At 39.7% G+C, this 24,470-nt stretch overlaps 1 protein-coding gene across 4 annotated transcripts in view; it reads right to left on the bottom strand.

Moving 5' to 3' along the window:
* The window catches only part of LOC128738376 (probable serine/threonine-protein kinase DDB_G0282963), a 211,467-nt gene that overhangs the window by 11,240 nt on the left and 175,757 nt on the right, over positions 1–24,470 (bottom strand). For all 4 annotated transcript variants that reach the window (XM_053833442.1, XM_053833443.1, XM_053833444.1 and 1 more), the window contains one exon: positions 7,361–7,727. In XM_053833442.1, coding sequence (XP_053689417.1) covers positions 7,361–7,727 — 367 coding nt within the window. The remainder of the gene's footprint in view (positions 1–7,360; positions 7,728–24,470) is intronic.

Genomic DNA, 24,470 nt, shown 5'->3' with positions numbered 1-24,470 from the left:
GAGATTTGGCATCTCTCGTCGAAAACATATGTGAAGCCATTTTTTATCATTTGAAAATTTAAAAACTTTTACACTAGTAGGGAGCTCTTATAATCGTTACGTTGCCGCCGTTCAGACTATTTAATATTCCCTTAATTTTCTTATGTAATTAATCCGTATAAGTATAAATAACCACATTTATATTTAATAATTGATAGGTAGTACTACTAAATAATTAATAACTATGCTTGAAATGTTCTTGGAATGGATCGCATATAAAAGTGAACGTAAATAAGCTCCCATTCTTAATAATTTATAAATATATCCATAATAATCCGATTACGATGACTTATTGTGTAACAAAATTTCAGACGACGTATAAATCCTTTTGCAATCACTCTGCCAGCTACGTTTGACTTCACCACACATTTTATGAAGAACGCACTAATTACAGCTCAGTCACATTGCACATTCCATCGGAAGTCACACAAACGCTTTGACTGATTCCAGCGTAGGCCGAGCGGACAGGAGAGTAAGTTTAATCTTCCGAAGAGGCACATGTAAAACCTTTCACAGCTGGTCGGGTGAGCGTAAAACTGCAGTCCGAATTCCGGACAAGCCGGGTCCAGCTCGGGCAGGCTCGTGCTCGTGCTCGTTTTCATCGGAGGTAGCGGTGGAGTTGAGGTGCTAATTATTCCACCGAGACAGACGGAGTTTTCCGGCAGTCCACAGCTAGTGGAGTAGATATCGAATATTAAGCCAGCCGGGCAGGTCGCATGGGAAAGCTGTTCGTCGTCGCAAATGAAGAATTGGTTGCAAACTTCCGGATTCGGGAACAGAGTTACTCCAATGTTATCAGCGCAAAACAAGCCAGCCGTAAGGATTAGATGCTGGGCCAGTATCACAGTAGCTAAAATTTTTTTGTTATCGAATACAGTTATGGTTTCTATATTGAATTAAACTTATCACCTATTTTCCACATCTTTTCCGGGGTCTTGCTTAATCGATGGCTCAAGGACGACTGGTATATCACCGGTGGGACCTGAGTGTTTTATATTCCGTTTTTAATTTGGGTTTGCGAAAGAGGTGAATCCCAATGCTATTTTCAATGTAATGTTTCTGACAAAACACAGAATTGATAAGGTCAACCAACTGTTGCAATCAGTGCATGTTGTAGATTATTTTTGAAATTCATTAGCTATTGAAGTTGCTGTATCATATTGGATATAGAGTTAAAGCAGAATTTTATCTAAACTTTGACGATTTTCTTCTTTAGCCATAACACATACCGGTGCTTCTCTTTAGTTGATAATTCTAGCTTCAAACTAGCAGCAGTAACCAATATACATAAAATAAATTAGTGATTTTTCTATAAAAAATAAATATATTCTAATTCAGTCGCACGGTACATTATTTGGTGAGTCACATCGTTGAATTTCCTGATTCCACCGTCTTGGCATTGGACACATTAGGGTATTCAAATGTCCCAACACACATGCGAAAAACCTCCGACAGTCGGTTGGGTGCGGCAGCAAGTGTAAGCCCAGAAGTGGACATCTCGGTTCGATCGATTCAGGAGTTGTAGTTAGCGGTTCTGTCGGCGGTTCGGTTGGTGGTTCGGTCGGTGGTTCGGTTGGTGGCTGGGTTGGTGGTTCGGTTGGCGGTTCAGTTGTCGGTGGCTGGGTCGGCGGTTCGGTGGGCGCCTGAGTTGGTGGCGAAGTTGATGACTGAGTTGGTGCCAGAGTAGATTGCGTAGTAGTCGTCGGGTTCATCAAGTCGCTAAAGCAGACCGAAGTGCTGGGACTGCCACATCTTCGGGTAAATACGTCAAAGATTTGACCAGCCTGACAAATAGCCTGCGTGAGATCTTGCCCGTTACAGATATAAAACATGTGGCACAGTTCTGGATTCGGGAAGAAGGTGATTCCAATATTATCGTGACATGACCAATGCCACGAGGTCTGCTCGGATAGTTCAATTCTCACCAACAATATGGTCAGCGCTAATAAACAGGCTAAAAAAATAATATGTTTATTATAATAAACTATCCGTGCCTAACACAATTCTATTAACCACCTTTTCTCATCTTTACGAAGCGGTTGAACTTTTCAAAATAGAATATCAAGGTCGACTAACTGTCCCAAGGGTACAGGCCACGGTTTTTATATCTCCATTGTCACACTAGTACCAGCGATGCAGACATTCCATAAGGTCATATTTTTAGGTACAACCTAGATAAATGATGTGTAAATTTAAGTATACCGAAGATAGTATCGGTCGTCCATCATTCAAACAAAAGTGCTTTGCTTCCGAAATAGAAGCTAACACTTTTGTTATCGGCCTTTGACACCAACATACATATGTCATAGAACGTGGATAATAGAACAAGGGTTCAAATGTGACTTCGTGTGTAAACAATGCATCACCTATCAGTTACAATATCCCTTTTTCGCAACTTTAGAACTGAATTGATTAAAAGTTGTAGTTAGTTGAGATTCGATAAAATAACTGTGTGAGTAACGAAATTTTAAATTAGTTTCCTCTCGCTTGTAAAATGTTATGTCTTAATATTTCCATTATTAGGTTGCTATGTATTTATTTATATTAGAGCTTTCAACTTTGTGAAACACAATTGAAAACGGAACACTCAATTGAGTAATATATATACACACATTTCTTAAGAAGTTAAAACAAACTGATTGTGAGTTTCATTTTTCTTTAGTTTGTTTACTCACAAAATTCTCTGGTTCGCTCAGTTGGATTCAATAAGGATCCCAATAGAATTTCATGAGCATCAAGTACTGCTCTAAAACCCCCCCAAAATAATTTTTCTGTCATACTGTATCTTTGGGATAGTCAAACGTGAGTTGTAATCCTTTTCTAAGTTTTCTTCTTCTTCTTCTTCTTCTGAGAGCCATCCCTCTTACCGCATCAAGAATTCGTTTACACTGTTCTCGGTCCTGGGCTACTCGTCACCAATTCGATGCGCGTCTCGACACACGTAAGTCAGCTTCAACCTGGTCGAGCCATCTAGCACGTTGGACCTCTCTATACCTGCTCCGGTGGGGTTCTTAAAGAGAACGGATTTCACTCACAGTCTTCCGGCATCCTTGCGACGTGGCCGCCCCACCGTAGTCTCCCACCTTTCGCCAGGTGTACGATGGTAATCTCTCCAAATAGTGTCTGCAACTCGTGGTTCATACACCTGCGCCACTCTCCACTATCCGTTTGTACTCCGCCGAAAACCTTTTTCGTTCAAATACGTATACGTATGTCTTCCGTTAGCAAAATTATTGTCTCAAGTCCGAGGCTACCGGTCTGATTAACGTTTTGCACATCGTCAGCTTTGTGCGGCGGCGTACGCTCCTTGATCTCTTGCGGAGACTTGCGGAGAGAAAAATAGGCTAGGCTTTCAGCTTGAATGCTTCCTAAATCTCCTTACTCGTATTATTGTCGGTGGTGACCAGAGATCTCAAATATATGAACTCATAACCACTTGCAGTTCATCGCCCTCAATAGTCACTCTCCGTGGGAGGCGAACGTTGTTTTCTCTGGAGCCTCTTCCTGCCTTATATTTGGTTTTAGACGCATTGATTAGTAACCAAATCCTCCGAGACTCCGATGAATAATGATGTGGAGGTCATCTGTGAAAGCTAGGAGTTGGTTACTCTTGTTGAAGATCGTTTCTCTCCATTCGATGCCTGTTCGCCAGATTACATCTTCAATAGCGATGTTAAATAACCTACAGGACAGTCCATTCCCTTGCCGCAAAAGTCAGCACGATTCAACAGGACTCGACTGTAGCTGTTAGCGCTCGACTGTATCGTATGCAACCCTGCAATCCACGTAATTACGATGCGTGTGCGCGCTCTACTCCCGACATTTCTAGGGGATTTGTCGGAGAGTAAAAATTTGATCCGTATTACCACGGGTCCCCATAAAGCCCGCCTGGTACTGCCCTACGAATTCTTTTGCTTTTGGGGGTAGACGACATAACAAAATCTGAGAGAACACCTTGTAGGCAGCGTTGATCAGCGTAATGCCGCGACAATTCTAGCAATATAGCCGGTCGCCCATTTTTAGGTGGGATAAATCACACCTTCCTTCCACTTCTCCTGTAATTTCTCCTACTCCCAAATCCTTGATATTATCCAGTGAAGCACCTTTGCTAGCGATTCTTGGCCATTTTTGAAGAGTTCTGCCGGGAGTTGGTCCCTTCAATTATTTTATTATTATTCTATGTTATTCTATTATTAGATCGAGTTCTTGTCGGATCTCTCCGAGATCAAAAGCCGGAACGCTCTAATCTTCTATAGGCATTCTTAGGTCGGCGTAGGATACGATTCGGAGTAATTCAATGAATTGATGGTCGATTCAATCGAATCGTGCTATGCAACTATTGTAAGTATAAATAAGTGATCATTACAAATTGCAAGCACTTTTGCAAACAAAACCTTTGAGCTTAAACGTCTTTAAAGACTTGATTTTCCTTTATCGACAGATTTCGCTATCGACTGTTACTGTTGACAGCGATACTACTCTGACTCTATCTAGCAGGAGCTGGTACCGTATGGCTGAAACACAAATGGCCGAATAGCAAATAGTCGAAATCAAAATGGCTGAATTTCAACAACTGTTACAGAAGTCTAAATTATATTTGGCCGTATCACGAAAGGCTGAACCCCTATTTGGACGAAATACGAAAGGCCTAACCCCTATTTACCTGAGTCTCGAAAGGCTCAACATAAAAATCTGAGTTTTTAATCCTATCACTTCATGAAAACATCTATATTCATTGATTTTGAGTTCATACAAAAGTCTGGGGTTTAATAGAGTGTACCCCTTTGGACACAGGGACGATAGGCATAATGAATGATAGCCATAATGGACAAAAGGCATAATTCACGATAGGCATAACGTGAGAAAGGCATTACGGACGTGAGGTAACTAGTCGATAGCAAGCAAGCGGTCCAATAGACACAGTTTAAAAATGCATTGCACATAGGATGAGTCCGTTTACCTACGAATGTTCGAAGCACAAATGGCCCAAAAACAAATGACAGAATCACGAATGGCCGAAATTCAAATGGACGAAATAATAAATGGCACAGTAGATCTAATGGACGAAAGAAAATGGTCAAAACACGAATAGCCGAAATACAGATCGCCTAAACACACACGATCGTATCACGAATGACCGAATGTCATAGAAATTTTTAACGGCCTGCTCAAGTGTTGGCTATATAATGCCCTAACTCATTATCGCTCGTTCGGACTCAACTAAGGGATAACCCCTACTAGTCAATAAACCTAGGCAAATGCATGCATGTAAATAGAGGTGATTTCTGCGAGAGCTGCCCTCTCATCCTAAATCATCGAGGAAACATGCAACTGACATGTTAAATAGGTCTCGAACCTTATTACGAATACAACCCATTGGCGCGTAACATCATTATTAGTCAAGAAAATAGTTTTCGGCGAGATTCAGCCAAGTAGATGTTCAGCCTTTTGTTATTCGGCCAAACAGGGATTCGGTTTTTCGTGATTGGGCCAAATACAATTCCGGTCTTTCGTGACAGTTGCTGAAATTCACCCATTTGGATTTCGGCTGTTTGTTATTCGGTCATTCGGTATCAACCCGGTACCGACGGGGACTAGGGAAAACTAACAAGAGTCGGTGGACTTAGGATAGCGAATAAACCTAAATAGATGTGATTTCTGCAGGGGAAGGGTTGTCCCCGTAGTGATTGGAACTTCCGACGACGGGTCTTTTTTTGGTTGATCAATTCAGAGTTAAGGTGCACCGTAAGGGGATTACCTACGAATGGCCGAAACGCAAGTGGCCGAATCATGAATGGTCGAAATAACAAACGGCATCATAGATCTAATGGCCTAATTACAAATAGCCGAATGTCATATTTGGCCGAGAATATTCATAGTGTACACATGGCACAAATGTTGGGTATAGGCTATCCTTACCCGTTGCCGCTCAGGGTTAATTTCGAGAAAATTCGTCTTATCATGTTGAGCCATTCGAGAATCAGCCTAATTGGAGCTCGTGCTTTCGTATTTCGGCTAAATGGGGGTTTGGCCTTCTGTGGCAGTTGTTGAAATTCGTCCGTTTGGATTTCGATTATTTGTTATTTGGCGTTTCGGCCATTCCTTACAAGCTTCCGTAAGGCGTAAGGATAGCACGGTGGGTAGAATGTATAACTTACTCCCTTCTAGAAGTAAAGATGCTGGACAAATTTAAAAACTTCTATTTACTAACAAACGCCATTTAGAAGATATCTTCTAAACAGTATCGATTGAAAATAATGTAACTGCAATAGTGAAACATTTATCAGAACTTATTAGGAGAAAACCAATATTTTTATACACTTAAGAGGCAAGACACCTTGTCAGTTAACTTTAACCAGCTGCAGGATACCCGCAGCCGTCTATTACGCGTTTCTGAAGCGATTATTGCGCCTTCCCAATCAAGTGACGGTACTTGACTTGAAGTGTACGTCATGCTACTACCCGGCTGATGCCATCGATTACATCTTCAGCTTCGATTTGCCGCCGGCACGGTAGGTGCAATCGACACTCGATTATTTCAGCTCGCACTTCAGTCGCGTCGCGACGGGATCGGTTCTCGGAAAGCGCAATCTATTACGGCAGACAATCCACTCGACGATACTAGCTAATAGTAGGTACCTACCTCTAGAGAACAATTACGCTCTGCTCATGGCAATATTTATTGAGCACTGATCCCGAAACAATTAGGCACTATATCATCGAAAGCGTTAAATTTTGTTCAATCAAAGAGATACTTCAGCCGTTTAAATTGGCGCAATCGAACGCTGGCTGATAAGATAACGGCGTCGGGGGGTTTTCCGAGCGAGGGAGGGTGAGAGTAGGTAAATATTTTGTAATGGGGTTAGCTCTGATTATGACTTTATGTTGTTTGCATTTAGATTATAAGTAGATTATATTTTCTGTCACAATTGTTCTTCTAATGAACTGTGTCTTGCCTATATAGATGTGTTTTAAAACATTTTTCAACTTCTTCGATTGCCTTTATATGACCGTGTCACGTTTCAATTACTGAGCGCTGGCTAGAAGCCACTTCAATTAAAAATGTACTTGCACTTCGGTTGACCACGAATCGATCTCATTTTCCTAACAGGCTTATGCTAAGTACTTGAAGTTGAGACACAATTGCAATGCCGTTCACAATCGTTAGTAAAATTTGAAGAACGGTGAAACATTTATTGATTGTATACAACGTGTGAGCAAAAAACTGTTCTTTCAGCGGTTAGACGGTTTGTCCCCATTACAATTGGAAGTGTTGCCATAATAAAATCTCGCGTTGGTAAAGTAAATACCCAACACTTACCTATCCACAAGTCGACCCTCGCTGAGGCTTCGCTGGTAGTCGGACATGTCCTTGTCCAGATCATCGGCGTCCCGCAGCCGGTAGGTTTCGCGCTTGTAGAAGCCAGCTCCAACTGCGCTGCCCCCACCGCCCACGCCGCCACCCGAGTCGGACCTAATCGTGATCGGCACGCCTAGCCCGGTGCGGGGCAGGGTGGCATCCGTCGTCGAACAACCGGACGTGGCAAAGTGGATGTGGGTTTGGCTTTTGCCCAGCAGCTGCCGGGGCGTGGCATCGGCCGAGGACACCGTTCTGCGGCGGAAGATGCGCCGTAGGTTCCGAAGCGGATGAAATCGTTTGCGGCGGGTGGTGCTGGTGTCACCCGGTCCTGAAATGAATAAGTGTAAAGTTTTGGTTTTAGTATAGACCAAATGTCACTCTGCTTACAAATCTAACAAAAATCGAGCCTTTTATGGTCATAAACGACATGGAAAAGAGAATAACCCTTACTTCTTTGATTAGCTAGCTGCTGTCTATACCAACGGAAAAACCACTTAGAGCTTATCGTCTTTCGGTGGTAACTGCAGTGCAAAGTACCGACATGACGACAGTCATCCAATCGTTATCTAGTTCCTTATTATCGAATGTCTTTATTGACTGTAGAAGATAAAAACAATTGGCAATAGCAATAACAAACACTTATATTCCACTCGCTCCATTTTATAGCCCCAATCAGCTAATGGCTTTAGCAGTCGACTCTTCGTCGGGTGAAGGTTAGTAAAACGATAGCTAGATTGAAAAGTTGAGTTGATGGAAATAATACATGATAGACAGAATTAGCTCATTCACACCTACTAGCCCGTTCGGTGGGTGTATCATTTGTACTAATGAAACAGCTGGTCACATATATTGAATCTACTGAACCGGTTCACGCAATATGATTTTAATACATTGCTAGATGTGACCAATCCTCAATGATAAATAGAAAGGAAATAATCTGAATTTTAAATTTTTCAGTAACCTAAACCTTCAAGTATCTATAAACGCAAAATCATCAGTATATATATAGATATCTACATCCAACGCTGTCATTAGTTCGATATGGCAGTCATTGTGGCCATATTTTTGATAGCAGCAATAAAACTTCAAATCATGAGAGAACGTTTGGTTGTATACCATAAAACTGTAAACATGTAGAATATAATCCCTGTTTTAACAGACGATATTATATTCGACATGCTGAGCTTGTTAGCTCTGATACATTTCGTTTCAATACAAGCCGCGTTTGACAAACTGCTTTAAAAATCAGCGCGAATAAAATGTTTGAGTTTGAAGATAATGAGGTTTGGAAGCAAGTAGATGGGATTCAAAAATGTAAGCACAATCACAAACAAATCGAAATAATGGGGCCTATTATCAAGTACGAAGTAATGAGTAGCTCAAGCTTGATGGAAAGGGGAGAAGAGGAAAACAAATCAATCTTGCTAGCTTGTACTTTCTAACGGACAGTACAAGTTTGGGAACCGCGGCGGCTAGCGGCCATTTGCCCGGGCCCGGATTTTCATTTGACGGGTCTGCTTCGGTTAATAACTTGTTTGTTGGAAGCAATCCAAAACGTTTAATATCTTTGTTGCACGCTGCGGTTTTCACAACCATAAACAATGCATCAAATCAATGCATTGTGATTTGTTGCTAATTTGAAAGGAAATAAACTGTAACATCGCATCCGAAATGTTGTTTCCGACTATTCTTTATGAGCTATATTTTGTGAGTGATTAAAGGGCTTTTAAAAGGAACACACTACATGATGCTTTTTTTTTCTTTTTCTTTTTATTTTCCGTCACCGTAACAATTTTGATATGTTTCATTGATATTTTTCGGTGCCAATACCAATAACTTTTTACTACCGTTTAAAGCATGTCGTTAGATGGATAAATGTTCAGCCATTTTATATCAATATCATAAAAATTAAAAAATTCCAAAAAAAATCAGAGGGGTTGTGTACAAGACACGACCGCATATATAGGTGACGCAGGACTACGTAAGTGTCTTTGTAGTGATAGTAGCATGTATTCATGCTAGTAATCATTCGATTCTTCATGTATACATGCTATATGCAACATATATACATGCTACATGCGTTGTATGTAACATTTATCAAAGTAGTAACATTGCATACGTTCAATTCTCAAAAGATTGTACATTTGAAAACAATTTAACAAAATCAAGAACACAAACTATTGCTTTCCTGCTACCTTACTGAAATTAAAGATTGTTTTTATTACCCATGGTTCCCCACGTTGAAGATATTTTACCAATTCAATCCTATTTTATCAACAGCATATATTTTCACTACACTTCTAATGGAACGGCAAGCATGCGTATTCATACAGAGTCGTATTATAACCGAACACTACAGCTGTAGCACATTTTTCCAACACATATCAAATTCTCCTAGGTTTAATCGTCTCGCAGTAAAGAATTTGCGATCTGCTGGGACAACGAACTTGTGTCATTTTTTCTGGCACACTTCCCTAACACAGACATCAAATTGGACTAGGTTTAATCGCGTTCGTAAGAAATTTTTTGGTACGAGGGGGTCTTGTCACTCTTTCTGGCATACTTCCCAAGCAAGCACATCAAAACGGTCTAGGTTCAACCGCGGTGTTAAGAAATCTGGTTGAAATGAGGAAACTTTGTCACTTGTTTTGGCTTACTTCCCAAGCACAGATATCAAATTGGTATAGGTTTAGATCATCGTAAAGAATCTTCCAACCAATCACAAAGCGGGAATTCTGGTAAAACATAGGTTCATTATTTTCAATTTTTCAATAGTTCAACATCAAGAATCCATACTTTTCTTCATTTGGGTCAATTCTTAGAAGATTTTCCGATCGATTGGTGTAAGAATATAGAAAATCGATCGGAAAACCGCTAAGCTATTAGCGCTCAAAACCTTTCATTTTTCGTGACGCTCGCATTTTTCGATTTTTTGGAATGACATCCTATCTCAAAACTTGCCGTAAGACGTAGTCCTACGTCAAAAAACGGAAACTTTAAAATGCTGCTTAAGAGCTCGATTTTGAGTTAAGTAGTAAGTAGAAAGTTTTAGTAATGTTAGCATTCATTACTGCAGATGACAATTTATTACGCCCAACAAGAGGAAGCTAAACATTATTTAACGAAAATTTTTGATGTGAAATAATAAAGGTTTTAAAAATTTCACAGTTTTTGTGTAAATTTTTATCATGGAGTGTATCAAAAATCGTAGGGACGACAAAGTAACGGCGGATTTTCAATCAAAGAACTCGATCAGAGTAACTCAAATTTACATCAAATAAATAAAGCTCAGACCACCAGGATTTGCCAGTCATCTCAGAAGTCGCAAATCGCTCTCGACCTGGTTGAGCCACTGGTTAAGTTCCTGGCGCTGATAGGGTTGTTCAAGAGAACCGTTTGCATCGCACTGTCGACCGGCATTCTTATGACGTGTCAAGTCCAATCTAGCCAACCGAATTTTACCAGATGTAGGTACTATGGGAATCTCTCCAAGCATTGCCGGTAGCTTGTGATTCATACGCTTCCGCCATTCTCCGCTTTCATTTAGTACTGTTCTCTCCTTTGCGACAGATGTCCTGCAGAGCTACGTTTGAGTTTGAGAAATTTAAGTTATTCGAGCAGCAACCGGTCGCCACTTACGAAATTCAGCGGTTCCAAGTATCAAGTTTTCATCCAACGCTCTTGTTTCGAATAATACACTCAAGTACTTTTTTTACACGGTTTGTTTTTTCGAATATTGAGAACGGGGCTATTTAGGGACCATTCATTTATTTCTCAATACGTTTGGGAGAGGCCCGACATTCGTCACGTATTTTGTAAATGGTCCCTAAATTGCACCGTTCTTGAGTAATCGAAAAAAAACAAACCGTGTAAAAAAAGACTCGAGTGTATTGACGATGTTTGCTTTCAAAATCATTAACATTAGTTCAGCGGTTCCAACATTACAAATTTATAAATAAGTCTTTATGCAAAAATGGGAAAAAATAAGACAAATAAAACGCTAAAACACATAAATCACATGTAGAAGGTCAACTTAAAGTTTTCTTTGTGTAAGGACTCATTACCGCCGTCATTATTTTGATCAATTGCGCTGATACCCGAGCGCTTGCTAATCCACAGGGCTTTTCTTTGCTATAATTGCTATTGAGTAAGTAATATGCGTATTATTTTCATGCACGCTTGTGCGTATTGAATTTCCCCCTACCTTCAATGCGTGCTCTACTATTATACTCTCAACGAGTCAGTATTGTTGCTCAGCTATAACTGGGCTTGGCCCGCAGTCCTCATTACGGTCCTTTGAATAGTGCAATAATTGTAAGAGTGAATTATATACTGTCGAAAGGCCTCATCATCTGAGTACTGTTGTATTCAGCAATGGTAATAATGACGAACCTAAGAATAAACCCTTACTAAAAAGACTCGCGACATCGAATGGCTTTTATTTTATTAAGATTCTATGCCATGACCATCCATCCGCTCGCATTGTAGTCATGATCTCAATAATATTTTTGTTTCAAAAAGTTGAAAATGGTGGTTTATTTACAGAGAATAAGATTACCCATAAATTGCTAATTTAAAGCTCTTCCATGCTCGAACATATCAAGAGTATCAATAGATGCCATAAGTACACAAGGATCGCATTGAATAAACTTTTTTAGTACATGCTATTATTAGCATTAAAATTTCGCCGCAATATTCCATAGTTCGGCATACTTATTATTTATATTGACTGAAACGTTGTTTCAAGCATTTGATTGCTGCAATACATTCTGACGAAAAGCATTTATGAAGTTAGAGTAAGGTGGGACATAAATTTAATTTTATTGATTCCGTCAAGCATTATAGACTACTTACTCTATATTAATTGGTATTTTAATTTAATAGAGTGCAATCTATGGTTGGCAATCTGTAGTTTCATAGTATTTCTAGCATAAATTGTCTGTTTCTAGCAGAAACTGTCTTACAGGACATGACATAAAGAGATTACTAGTTCTTAACGTACGCATACTTTTTTAACTGTTTCGATGTTGGCTTTAAAAGGAAATGAATTCCTAACTAACTTCCTAAGTGCATATAATAAAAATTGTTTTTGTACAAATTTAGTACGACTGGAATGCACCTTTTTGGTAAGGGGACGAGGGCAACATATGCAACATATAGAGTTTTCAAAAAGACTCTTGCTGAAATACTTGAAGGTCCAATTGAGTTGCAATTTCCCAGTAAAGTTTCAGATTAAATCAATACTTTAAGACGACACATAAGATAACATAACAAACAAACAAAATGAAAAGCAAAGGACCTAAATGGGAGCCCCGTGGAACCCCGGATGTTACCTTAACTGGGTTAGAAAGGTGTCCATTGAATCAGACAATCTGCAACCTGCTTGTCAAGTACGATTTAACTCGAACCCCAAATGTCTAAGCTTGAATACTAGCATATGGATATGAAGGAAAGCTGTGGCCCGTGGGATTAAACGTCATTTCTAAGACATGACCCTTCTTTATTGACAGACCTCGCAGCCGGCTATTAGAGTACAGGACAGTTATGAGGCTAGTGCCAAAAACCTACTGACTCTATCTAGCAGCACCGCCTAGCCGAGATTCGAACATACGACGACAGGCTTGTTAGACAAACATCGTACCTCGAAACCAACTGAGCGGCTTTAGCATATGGATATCGACCCTGTCAATTTTTTTTGCTAAAATCAGGGTAAAGAATTTCAACGATATTACATCTGTCCACAGAAGCAAGCGAGAAGCGAACAAATTCTTTTTAATTAGGGGTACCTGGTTGGCCTTCCCTTTTAATACCTGTGCAAGTTTCCCGATTAGTGGAAACCTGAACAATTACTTTCTGTTCTATAATAGCTACAAAAAGTTTAGGGATGCATAAGATCATTGCAATCCCACGGTAGTTCTTAATTTCCGATCGCTTCCCCGATTCAAATATCGGAATGTGGAATGATGCGACGTTTGATTTTTATTTCTTTTTTTTTTCAATTCATGAGATAGGTATAAAAAATCTCAACGATGAAATACATTTAATACTAGCTGTACCCTGCGTGCGTTGCTACCCATCCAATCAAGAATTATCATCTCTGAATCCAATTAGAAAAATCATCTGAGAATTACCATTAGGGAGAACTTGGCCAAATACAGACGAACATGGAACCAGTTGACCACGATCCTGAGGAGTAAATAGCGCCAAAAGAATGATCGTGAAGAATTATAACAGCTATTGCGACCTAATGACACGCAAAAGTTTTACGAGAAGGTGAGCAAAACTCGTAAGGGAGGGAATCTAACCATAAATGAGCGCGAAGCAGTTCTTTGATAAACACCTCAATAGCGAAGCTGCAAAAGGAAGCCGAAAGGAAGTCAACCTAGGAAAGTCCATGGAAGATACGTCCATAGAAGAAGATGGAAGGAATGTCCCAGAATCTTTAAGAAGTCACGACAAACAACCAGCAGGGTTTTATGAACACAGCTGAGAAACGTTGGTAACGGCTCTACAACACTGTTTTTTTTTTTCATAGATTTGGGAGGAGGAGAAGCTACCGAAGGAATTAATGGAAGGAGCGGTTTGTATCATCTATAAAAAGGGTGATCGGCTCGACTGCTGCAACTATCGCGGCATAACGCTGGTAAACGTCGCCTACAAGGTACTCTACCAGATCCTGTTAAGTCGGCTTTCACCGATAACACAAACACCGATAGTTTCGTAGGGATTTATCAGGCGGGCTTCATGGGGGCTAGCGCCACTACGGAACAAATTTTCTCCATCCGAAAAATCTTGCAGAAATGCCGAGAGTGCAACGTACCAACGCATCACATCTGTATTGATTTCAAAGCAGCATACGATACAGTCGAACGAGACCAGCTGTGGCAGATAATGCACGAACACGGCTTTCCGGATAAACTGATGCGACTGATAAGAGCTACATCCGATGAAGTGATGTGTTTCATGCCTCCCAGTTAGCGTCGAGGTATGATGCTGACCTAATAAGCCAGTCGTCGTATGTTCGAATCTCGGCTGGGAGAAGCTGTTAGAGTCAATAGGATCGTAGCAACTGGCCCTGCAATTGTCCTGTACTCTAACAGCTGGCTGCGAAGTCTGTCGTATAAAAACAGAAGGTTAAGTTTCGATAACGGAATGTAGCACCTAGGCTTTGCTTTGCTTTGATATGTTTCATGAGCATCTCCGGGACACTCTTGAATCCCTCCGAGACGTGGCGAGGGTTGAGACAAGGTGACGCCTTATACTGGTTGCTGTTCAACATCGCTCTTGAGGGGGTAAATAAGTAAGTAAGAAATACCTCCATTTTGTTCGAAACTGATGTATTCGCTCTTCCGTTCGGAATAATTTAGACCCTTACTTTTGTATTTGGCATTTATTACTATTTTTTGTGTCTTCTGAGTTGGGTCCAGATGTTACAACAGCCCTTTAGCATCTTTGGTTCGAGCAGCCGTTACCATTTATGCAATAACACAGCATAGACACATTGCTTTCACAGATTCATTAAATCAGACACACCCAGCCGGGATGCGGCTCCGTTAGATTCCGAATTCAATTCAATAATGGTGTGATTTTATTTTCAAAAACCACGCCACACAGTTGTGTGAAACCTTGAACGGAGCATGATTACAATACGTTGGTATAAAGCGTACATAGAGAGCTTCTGCTACATTCAACTAGACTTTCCCGTGCATTTTCCACTGAATGTAAAAGAAACCGAACAGTTCCATGAGTACACACAGAGCTTAAAAATAGTGGCAGCAATAAGGCGCAAACTTAAATGCCCGAACGGGAGCGAGTGAAATAAAATCGGGAAACGAATAATTGCACGCAACTCATTTGCTGAATGGAAATAATAAAGTGCGAAATGCCATGCTTGAAGTGCTCGCGGTGGGAAGTTATCCCACGGCACAGAGCCGTGACAACCGTTTCTCGGCAGTGCCAGTGCTGCTGCGGGTAGGAACTCTCGGCTAGGCAGTTACCCGCGATGTCCCTCCTTTCTGCCATCATCCGCTTTCCCGAAACCCATTGTTCGCACTGGCTAACACATCAAAAACAGCCACCTGGCTATGAATGTGGAGCGAATCTGGTTTAGTATTTGTACTGCCGCAGCCATTGATTACCTGGTAAAACTTTCAACGACGCGGAAAGGTGTCTCGCAGTGGAGCGGGCAGCAATTAACTTGTTCCCGGGAGCGGGAAATGGAAGGGGTGGGAAAGAGTTTTCTTACTCGAACTGGCGTTCGGAGTGTTCCGAGCGAAATTTTGGACACCAATCAGTGTTTGGTAGGTAGCTAGAAATGTGGAAATATCAGTGATCGTTTGCTTCGTGGGGTGGCCGATTGCTTGGAAATTATATCGAATTAGTTGCGGTCGATATTCTTTCCACGGACATCGAGTTTTGTTCAAATTATGATCGATTTATTGGCCATGGTTAAAAAATGGGTTTATATTTGGAAATTGACGACTTTTTTCAATCAAAACCGAGTGCCTTGAACGTTGTAGTGGTTTGTAAGTTTCACAACCAAGCTGTATACATTTTGTGTTAAATTCATAAAACAAATTCAACATTTTAGCATTATTTTTAAATGTTTTAAAATAATTATTGTTTGGAACGGGTAGAAAGAAAATATAAGCAAATTACAAAAGTGGTCTGTTATGACAGCAATCAAATTGCTTTTTCACACTCGCATTGCAATATGTAACACTTGGATAATATCTTCTTATACCTACTATTAAAAATTCTTAAAAGATCTAATGTCGTCGAACTGTCAGATAACAGAAACAATGAGCAGTGGCCCCTTAGTTTTTAGTTTTACCATACATTATTGCAACAAGTACCGCGGTGTAATAAACATCGAACAAATATCGTAACGTTTCGTAATTAGAACTGATTCTTACCGCCCTCAGCGCAACGCTATGCAATAACTGTTTGGGTGTTTCCGATCAGCCACGCATAAAATTTCCCCATTTTGGTGGTGCTCAGAAACGAAAGCGACAGCTACGGCGGTGGTTAGCATTTGGACAACCGAATGAGTAATGATAAAACACCTCACTGCACTTGGGTTATACGGTTGCTGGCGGCTGGTTGGTGCGAGCATACCACAATGCAGCGAACCGTTACTGCCGGACATCTAGTTAACCTTACCGGCGCCGTAATTGACTATTATTATTGCACGATTAAAACAATTTTTTACTGGGTGGCAAAATGGTCGTCGGAATCGGTACTCTTTGCGTGGTGATGTGTTATTACAGGCTGCTGAGCAAATCCACACAGAAAGCATTGCAGCCAGGTTGCGGCCGAACAATTTCACGCCTTTTCGCAAATGCCGACGCCTCTCGGTACTCGCAGGGAGCACCAGCAGCAGCGGGTGGAAGTGCCAATGCTAGGTACATTAGATCATCGCCACCTGCATTTGCTCATTCGAACCTCTTTATTGTAGTCTTAGCAAAGCGTTATTAATATACTGTCTCATCCGCTGATTTTGCAAAGGAAAAGGAGTTTGCACAATTTACAAAAGATTTCAGATCAACAGATATTAACGGCCCGTCCGTCAAAGTCGAAAGCGAACATGTCCGTTTTCCGGTGGGTGGAAAGCAGCACAATTCGTTCATTGAAAATCCGACTCCGAAACCGTCTCAATTAATGACCTTAAAATTAAGTGAAGTAAAAAGTCATTTAGCAGTGTGTGATCGTTTCTTTCGGTGCCTTTGCACCCCCGTTCATCATGAGTAGGTAACACTGTTGTCTAAAGTTTTCGATATTTAGCTCTCATCTGCCAGTCATCGATGACGGCACGCCGCGGCGGCTTGTTTTCGTGGGGCTAGTGATGTCCGATTTTTTCAGTTAATCGATTAGTTAATAATCGATTACTTTTTAGGCGGCCAATAATCGACATCGATTAATCGGCGCTGCATAATCGATTAATCGAAATAATCGATTGGTTATAACCTTTACGTCCTGTAACGGGGCGGGATGGGTTTTGGGGTAGGGAGCAGTGACAACCTTCACTTAAGCGCCAGGCAAGGATTAACTTGCCGTGAAGGAGCGTGTTTAGCGATACAATCCCGGTACGGCTAGAATACCTCAGGGCAGGTCCATCAAACGCGCAACTATAAACTTACGAACGAAATGCCGACGAACCTAAAATCGGTTGAATCCGTTCGGCCGACTCAACAGGAGGACAAGAGTAACCATCGACTAGTGCAGTGTCCCCTAGGCATCCTACACTAACCTACCGGGGGCTAACTCGCGAACCGATCTGGGGGGGAGCACATTCGGGGACTCACACTTTCCGAGGACACATATCGTAGCAAACATTTCGAGGGTTAACAGATCTTCATTTACACGTTTGACTTAATCTAGTGGTTAGTTTTCTTCAATTTTTCTTACGGCCTGCTGCTTCTTGTCGACGAAGGGTCTCTGATATTCCAATGAACAGGTGACTGTGCTAGACTAGCGGTTTCGTAGACCGCTTACAGATAGCGCGTAGCAGATACGGGGTGGGTGGCAAATGGTGGAATGAATGTTTTAGTTCAACCGGGTCCGACATCCGGTAGCCGGTACGAACGGTGGTGAATCTACGGACAGTAAGGATTGCTTATGTGGTCGGTATAGCATACGGTTGGCTCTTCGGCGATCGGTTCCTACGATCGATGGTGTATAGGGCCACGGATGGTAGCAACTGCCTGCTCGCTCGGTGTGTTGCTCGGAGAATCGGATCACGCACTCATGGTCGACACGTGTTGAGGCCGACTGACGACGGTCGCGCTCTCAAGCCCTAAGGGAAGACCTCCGTTTGAAGGAGGGTGCTGGTGATCTTTTGCTTTGTTCCACTAGGTAATCTAACCTCGCTTTAGCGCCTATATTTTCTACCTGTGTTTTTTTCCACTTTACTTCTACTTATTGTGTCTTTTCCGAATACTAGTTTACTTCACTTTTCGTCTTCTCATGTCTCACTTTGCGTCTTCTAACTTCTAGCTCTTTCCAATCTTGCGTGTCGTCTCTTAGGTGGTTGTTTTTAAAATCACTCATTCCCCAGACTGAAGTGCCTGTCAAGCACAGGACTTTACGACGGGAACGACGATTCAGCTTCGGCTAGTTTCGTCATGTTCCATCCGGTGGGCATTAGCAGGGTTTGTTTACTGTCCCGGTACCCTAACCTTTTTTCGGGGATAACGGCAGGTAACGCGAACAGGCTTTTAGTGATTTATTTATTTATTTATTTTATTCATTTTGTAACCTCGTTACAGTCCCCGACACAAAAAATAGCTTTGCGTCCCGTAGTACTGTCCACGAGTGTTTTGGAATGTGCAGTCAGACTTAGGCTAGTTACATAGAAATCGAGGAGACCGCATTTTTTGGTTTTTGTATAGAAAAAGACGAAGGGTATTACCCAGTTTTCTAAAAATTGCTTACAAAATTCCGTGTCTGATAGACTGACAAATTTCGAATTATCTTTTGACGGTGGCACGGTTAATATCTAGATTAAGTTTAGGATGATTAAAAGCAAAGCCTTGGGGTTAAACATCCTTTCTAAGATTTGACCCATCTTTATCGACAGACTTCACAGCCAGCTATTAGAGTACAAGACAGTTCCCAGATAACACAAAATCATAATAGAATGTTCACATTAAAACGTTTTCATGTCAATTTAACATTGGAATTGCATAATGATTAGAGTATGTCAAATCGAAATGAATAATAAGTTGTTTTGCAGTCGTGCGTGTCTTCATATACAATTCATGACTGTGAATTATAAAGCAGGATAGACAATTGCAATATTTGATTATATCTTAATCATATATTCAGGAGTATTTAGTTGCGTGTTATGAAAACTGCGCAAAATAAAATTACAAATAGTTGTCAAAATTTTCGCACGTATATCGCCTCCACTTTGGTACATATATGTTCTTATATGGCGTGAAATATAACTTTTTCGTTCAGATATGATCTCGTATACCCCAGTTGCAATCGAGATATACAAACCAAATGGTTTACTGGGTTACGGGACTATTGCAACAATCCTACTGACTCTATCTAGGAGCACCGCCTAGCTGAGATTTGAACATATAACTACTGGTTTCTTAGATCAGCATCGTACCTCGAAACCAACGAACTGGTTGATTGCGTGTGGTTAATTTAGAAGGTAAGCGCCAGCCACTGTAATAATTAAATTTGTTAGGAATTGTCAAACAATAAAATTTTAAATAATCCGGCATAATCGATCGGCCAGTTAATCGATTATCTAATAATCGGAACATAAAGCAATCGATTAAAAATTAATCGATTATTTTAGCTCTTAATCGATTAGTTCGATTAATCGAGAAGTAATTGGACATCACTACGTGGGGCCTCATTCTCAACAACCCCGATCTTCATCGATGTTTATTTATTAATTTGATCTAGCGTTGGTGATCGGTGAATCCTAAATTGGCACGTAAATGAATAGCTATGACACAGCTCTAGCCCGAGGTGATACTCACCTCACCACGTGAGGCATTAATATTGTTTTCTGTTTGACAAGTGATGTCATTTGTTGAACCAAGTGCGCGTTCGATGAATTGGAATGTGTAAATTTGAATGCATATGATTGTTTTCAAATTGAATGATCGACTGGAAAAGAATAATATAAATTTTAAATAACTGGCAGGTTAAACGCAGAAAATAATAAATTAGAGAATAGAGATTTTCCACGTAGGTAAAATATTATATTCATCTCCACTATGACACTATGATGATTCATTTTCTAAAAAGGATAAGTTCAGTAATGCTTCCCTTCAGGATGGTTTGTAGCATACGGATTATTCCACGCGTAGTAATCGACCTTCTCGGATTTGAACCAAATTTTGTCAGACTGTTCGCTTCAGATCCGCAAGTAAACACCATAAGTTTGGTACCGGTTTGATTTCCTCTTGGTTAATTAGAGCATCTTCTTTTTTAAAGCAATAATCCGCTTTTGTCAAATCCTCTTATTTTCTTTTGCTCGTATTTCTGAAAATATTTGGTATAGAAAGAAACTATTTTCACATGTTCAAAGGAAATTACCCAAGAAATACGCAAAAATATGATTAATTCCTAATGCTGCATATATTATTTAATTCTATTTAGCAAACTAAATTTGCTTTTTTCGCTCAATGAGTACAATTTGATCTCAAAAATTTCAACTCCATTGTGAGATATAGCTGAAGCAGACAATCCCCGATTTCTCATAAATAAAGTTTTTCTTAACAGTGTTGTCTACTTTATAGTTTTTCGTGTGATTGTTAAATGTTTTAGTTATTTGACCGTAGTATTGAAAAATATTTATCTGCTCGCTGATAGCCACGAGTTGTTAGCTCCTACCGTTTGCTGCTCTGCGACTACTATTCTCTTAACTAGTATAGCAAATCTTGTGAAAAACTGAAAACTGAAACTGAAAATACAGGGATACCTCGATATAAGACAACCCCGTTATAACACAACCTCGATATAAGACAAATCCCTTTGACATAGGTGGTAACGATACCAGAGCTACTTTTCCATTGCAAAATCGGCGCCATGAAGATGTTCATTATTTCAAAATTGTAAAAAACTAATAACTCAAACAATAGTAAATAGTTCAACAAACGTAAACACACGACACAAAGCAAAACTGGTGACCGGAAATGCAAATTTTGTTGAAAAAATCATGTTTCGATATAAGACTATTTCGATATAAAACAACTTTTTGTCTTATATCGAGGTATCCCTGTATTATATAGTGTATACATTTTTTCACAATAGCGCAAAGTGTTTTTATGCCGTTTCATCTGCGTTTACTAATAAATTTGGTGTTCCCCAAGGAAGCAATATAGGGCCTTCCCTTTTCATCCCATTCTTCCACGACGTAGCTATACTGCTTAAAGTAGCTTAAAGTCTTCCAATTTTCAAAGTATCCCAGCAGCTTGGTTTCATTGCCAAAATCGATTATAAGGAACTGCGTTAATATATATTTTTATTCGTGGTCCTTCGTTTGACTATAAATTCATTAGGACTCTTTCAGATGGATGTATTAAATACATAATAATATTGCATAATACATAATAATAATAATAAAGCAAAGCCATGGGTTTATACCGTCTTTAGACATTACCCTTCTTTATCGACAGACTTCGCAGCCGGCTGTTAGAGTACAGGAAAATTACGGGGCCAGTGCAACAATCCTACTGACTCTAACTAGCAATAATAATAATAGTGTGTCTCTATACACTGCTTGAAGAAAATGTCATTTTACTCTTGATTATTTATGAGTAATCGGGAGTTGCTTACTTCAAAACGGTGCATCTCTGGATCGGCACAGAACACCTTGTGATGATGAGTAATTCTTACGTACAAAGAATCTGTGAAAAACAATGGAGTTATTTAGCAATAGTTTTTTTAGATTTTTTGGTCAATTTCCTTTAAAAATTCGAAAATCTTTTATCTCAAAACCTAATATTTCTAGAAATAAGTGCAAAAAAAGAAGATAAAGTTTAGTTAAAGGGAGAACACAACATTAACACAGCAAATTTGCTATTAATTCTTTTCTATATATCGGATCATATTCAAATTTGTAGATGATTTTTATGCATGGATTCATTTTACATAATTGTCGTCGTTAGTAGCATAGAACCGGCGTGGCTCGTGCTGTTGAAAGCAGTCGTCTCCACTCAACTCGATCTTGGGCTAGTCGTCGCCAATTTCCCAATCGTCTCAGAGATCGCAAATCACTTTCGCCCTGGTCGGGCCATCTTACGCGTTGAGCTTCCCCACCTAGCACAGTTGTTTCAAGCCAGTTGTAGCTACCGATTTATGACAAATTTCAGTCATAAATAAGTTTCTGCAACCATAAGTGCGAAAAGTGTGCTACTTGGGCCCCCTGTTCCTGGTACCGGTGGGGTTGTTGGAGAGAACTGTATTCGTCGCACTATCGTCCGGCATCCTTACGACTTGTCCGGCCCACCGTAGCCTACCGACTTTCTACATATGTACGATGAAGCTCGTGATTCATACGTCTCCATCACTCTCCGCTTTCAGTTTGTATCGTAAATTAGGGTGAAGTTGATCATTTTTTAAATAGCTTTGAATAGAAATATGATTAAGAAGATGATTCCATTTTAAAATAAGTACCTACTGTAGTGCTGGCTAGACGACAGTGTCATGTACATCTTATAGAAATAGTTTTAATTTAGATATGACTTAATGTATTGGCGAAAATAAAAATCGCGTTTGCGGGTGAAATTGATCATACGGAAATCAAGACGATATTACTATCAAACTATATTCTCTGACAGCAATTTTTGCCAGCAGCGAAATTTTTGTTAACGGAAAAGAGTTTTATCAGGCATATTGAGAATTGCAATTCGATCAAAATAGTAAATTTTAAAAAATCAAGTATAAGATTTTTATAGTTATAGAATAATATTTACAGAATATCGGCGTGTATTTTGGTTTTAATACAACACTACTGAATTTGAGTTATAGTCGCGAGAAATGATCGGACGAGAGACTTGTCGCTCTTGGCTACATTCCGGGCTCATTAAAGATAATTAGTTTTGCAGTGACAACAGCTTGCTGCTGGCGCTAGTGTATCATTGAATCGTTCATATACATTAGCGCCAGTTGTCACTCAAATACCAGATATGTCAACAGGATAGAAGCTTTTCAGGCCTCATATATTGGTAGTAGTGTAAATAACGCACGATATGCTGGAATTAAAAACGAAATGCTGCTAATGGCTAGTGAATGAAAATTGATTTATATTTTCATATCAGAGGGGAATTTTTGTGTTCTTCCGTAATAAAAAGAAGTAGAATTGTTCTGTGATACCATATTCACAGCTGTTTAGTTTCTAGAATAAGTAAACGTGATCATAATTGTGTGTTTTCCAAACCATGATCAAGAGCGGATAAGCGTAAGCGATTGCTGCTGGTTTTTTCAGCCTGATTACGTGCCAGTGGAAAAACAATGGTTTTGATGTTTATTGAATAAAATTAAGCAAATTACTTATTGTACCTTACAGCAATTTCACGAGTCCTACGCAAATTCGTTTTTCAATGATAATTATCCTGTACTTACCAAATACATTGAAAATATGCTTGTCACGCAAGGAGGGATGCAATTGGGAGGCAATAACGAAAAACTGATGGTTCAAATTGCTAAATTGCAAACATGTATGATAAACGCAGAAAATAACCATGCTAATAATTTTCGCGTGGGACTCTAAATAGGTGGAAACTCCGCAATCCATTTTTATGAAAATAGTTATAACACATTAAAGCCTATGAGTGCTACATTCGTTTCAGTATTGTTATATAGCGGCAAAGTTTTTATTTGGGAAAGTGTAGTCAAAAAAGGTAATGTATGCCGAAATTAGTAGTGTGATGGGAATACCCTCCCATACCCTATGTAGGGGAATGTCCCCGGTAATGAAACAGGTGTTGTTTTTTGGCCATAGCTTTTGATCGGATCATCCAATTTTAAATCTTTTTGAAGCATTGGAAAGTTTAAACGTAGGTCTATCTTTTTGCCAAAGAAAGAAAATGTTTTTTGTTTAAAACACAAAAGTTAGAGCAAAATTTCAAAACAAAGTTTTTGTGGTTAAAAAAAGTGTCTCCGGATGTGAAACATCTCGGAAAATCATTAGAAAAGATAAGAAAATATAGAAATATCGAAGGAAAATCATATAATAAAATCATTTATATACGAAAAATACTAAAAATACAAAATCATTGATCAATTTTTTCATTTATCGTCTAAATCTGAATCGCAATGAATCCATGTTACAAAAAGCAAGCAGTCATATTGGCACATTGGAAATGCACTGGTCTGTTACATGTGTTACAAGGAATGGAGTTTTTGCTAAACCTAAATGACTCCTACTGCCATAAAGACTCATAATACCCCAATTAAAGTAACGTATGATCAATGAACTATAAAATAATTGATTTTCTAGATGTTTCACAACCGGCTTCTCGACTGTTTCATAACCATATTGGCCATATTGCAAAAAAATTATATAATTTTTGAGTCAATTATTTTACCTAAAATTTGTCTG

The sequence above is a fragment of the Sabethes cyaneus genome, chromosome 2 (assembly GCF_943734655.1).
Source record: "Sabethes cyaneus chromosome 2, idSabCyanKW18_F2, whole genome shotgun sequence".
Lineage (NCBI taxonomy): Eukaryota > Metazoa > Arthropoda > Insecta > Diptera > Culicidae > Sabethes > Sabethes cyaneus.
Note: the sequence above shows the minus strand (reverse complement) of the source record. Positions and strands in the feature narration are given on the sequence as shown.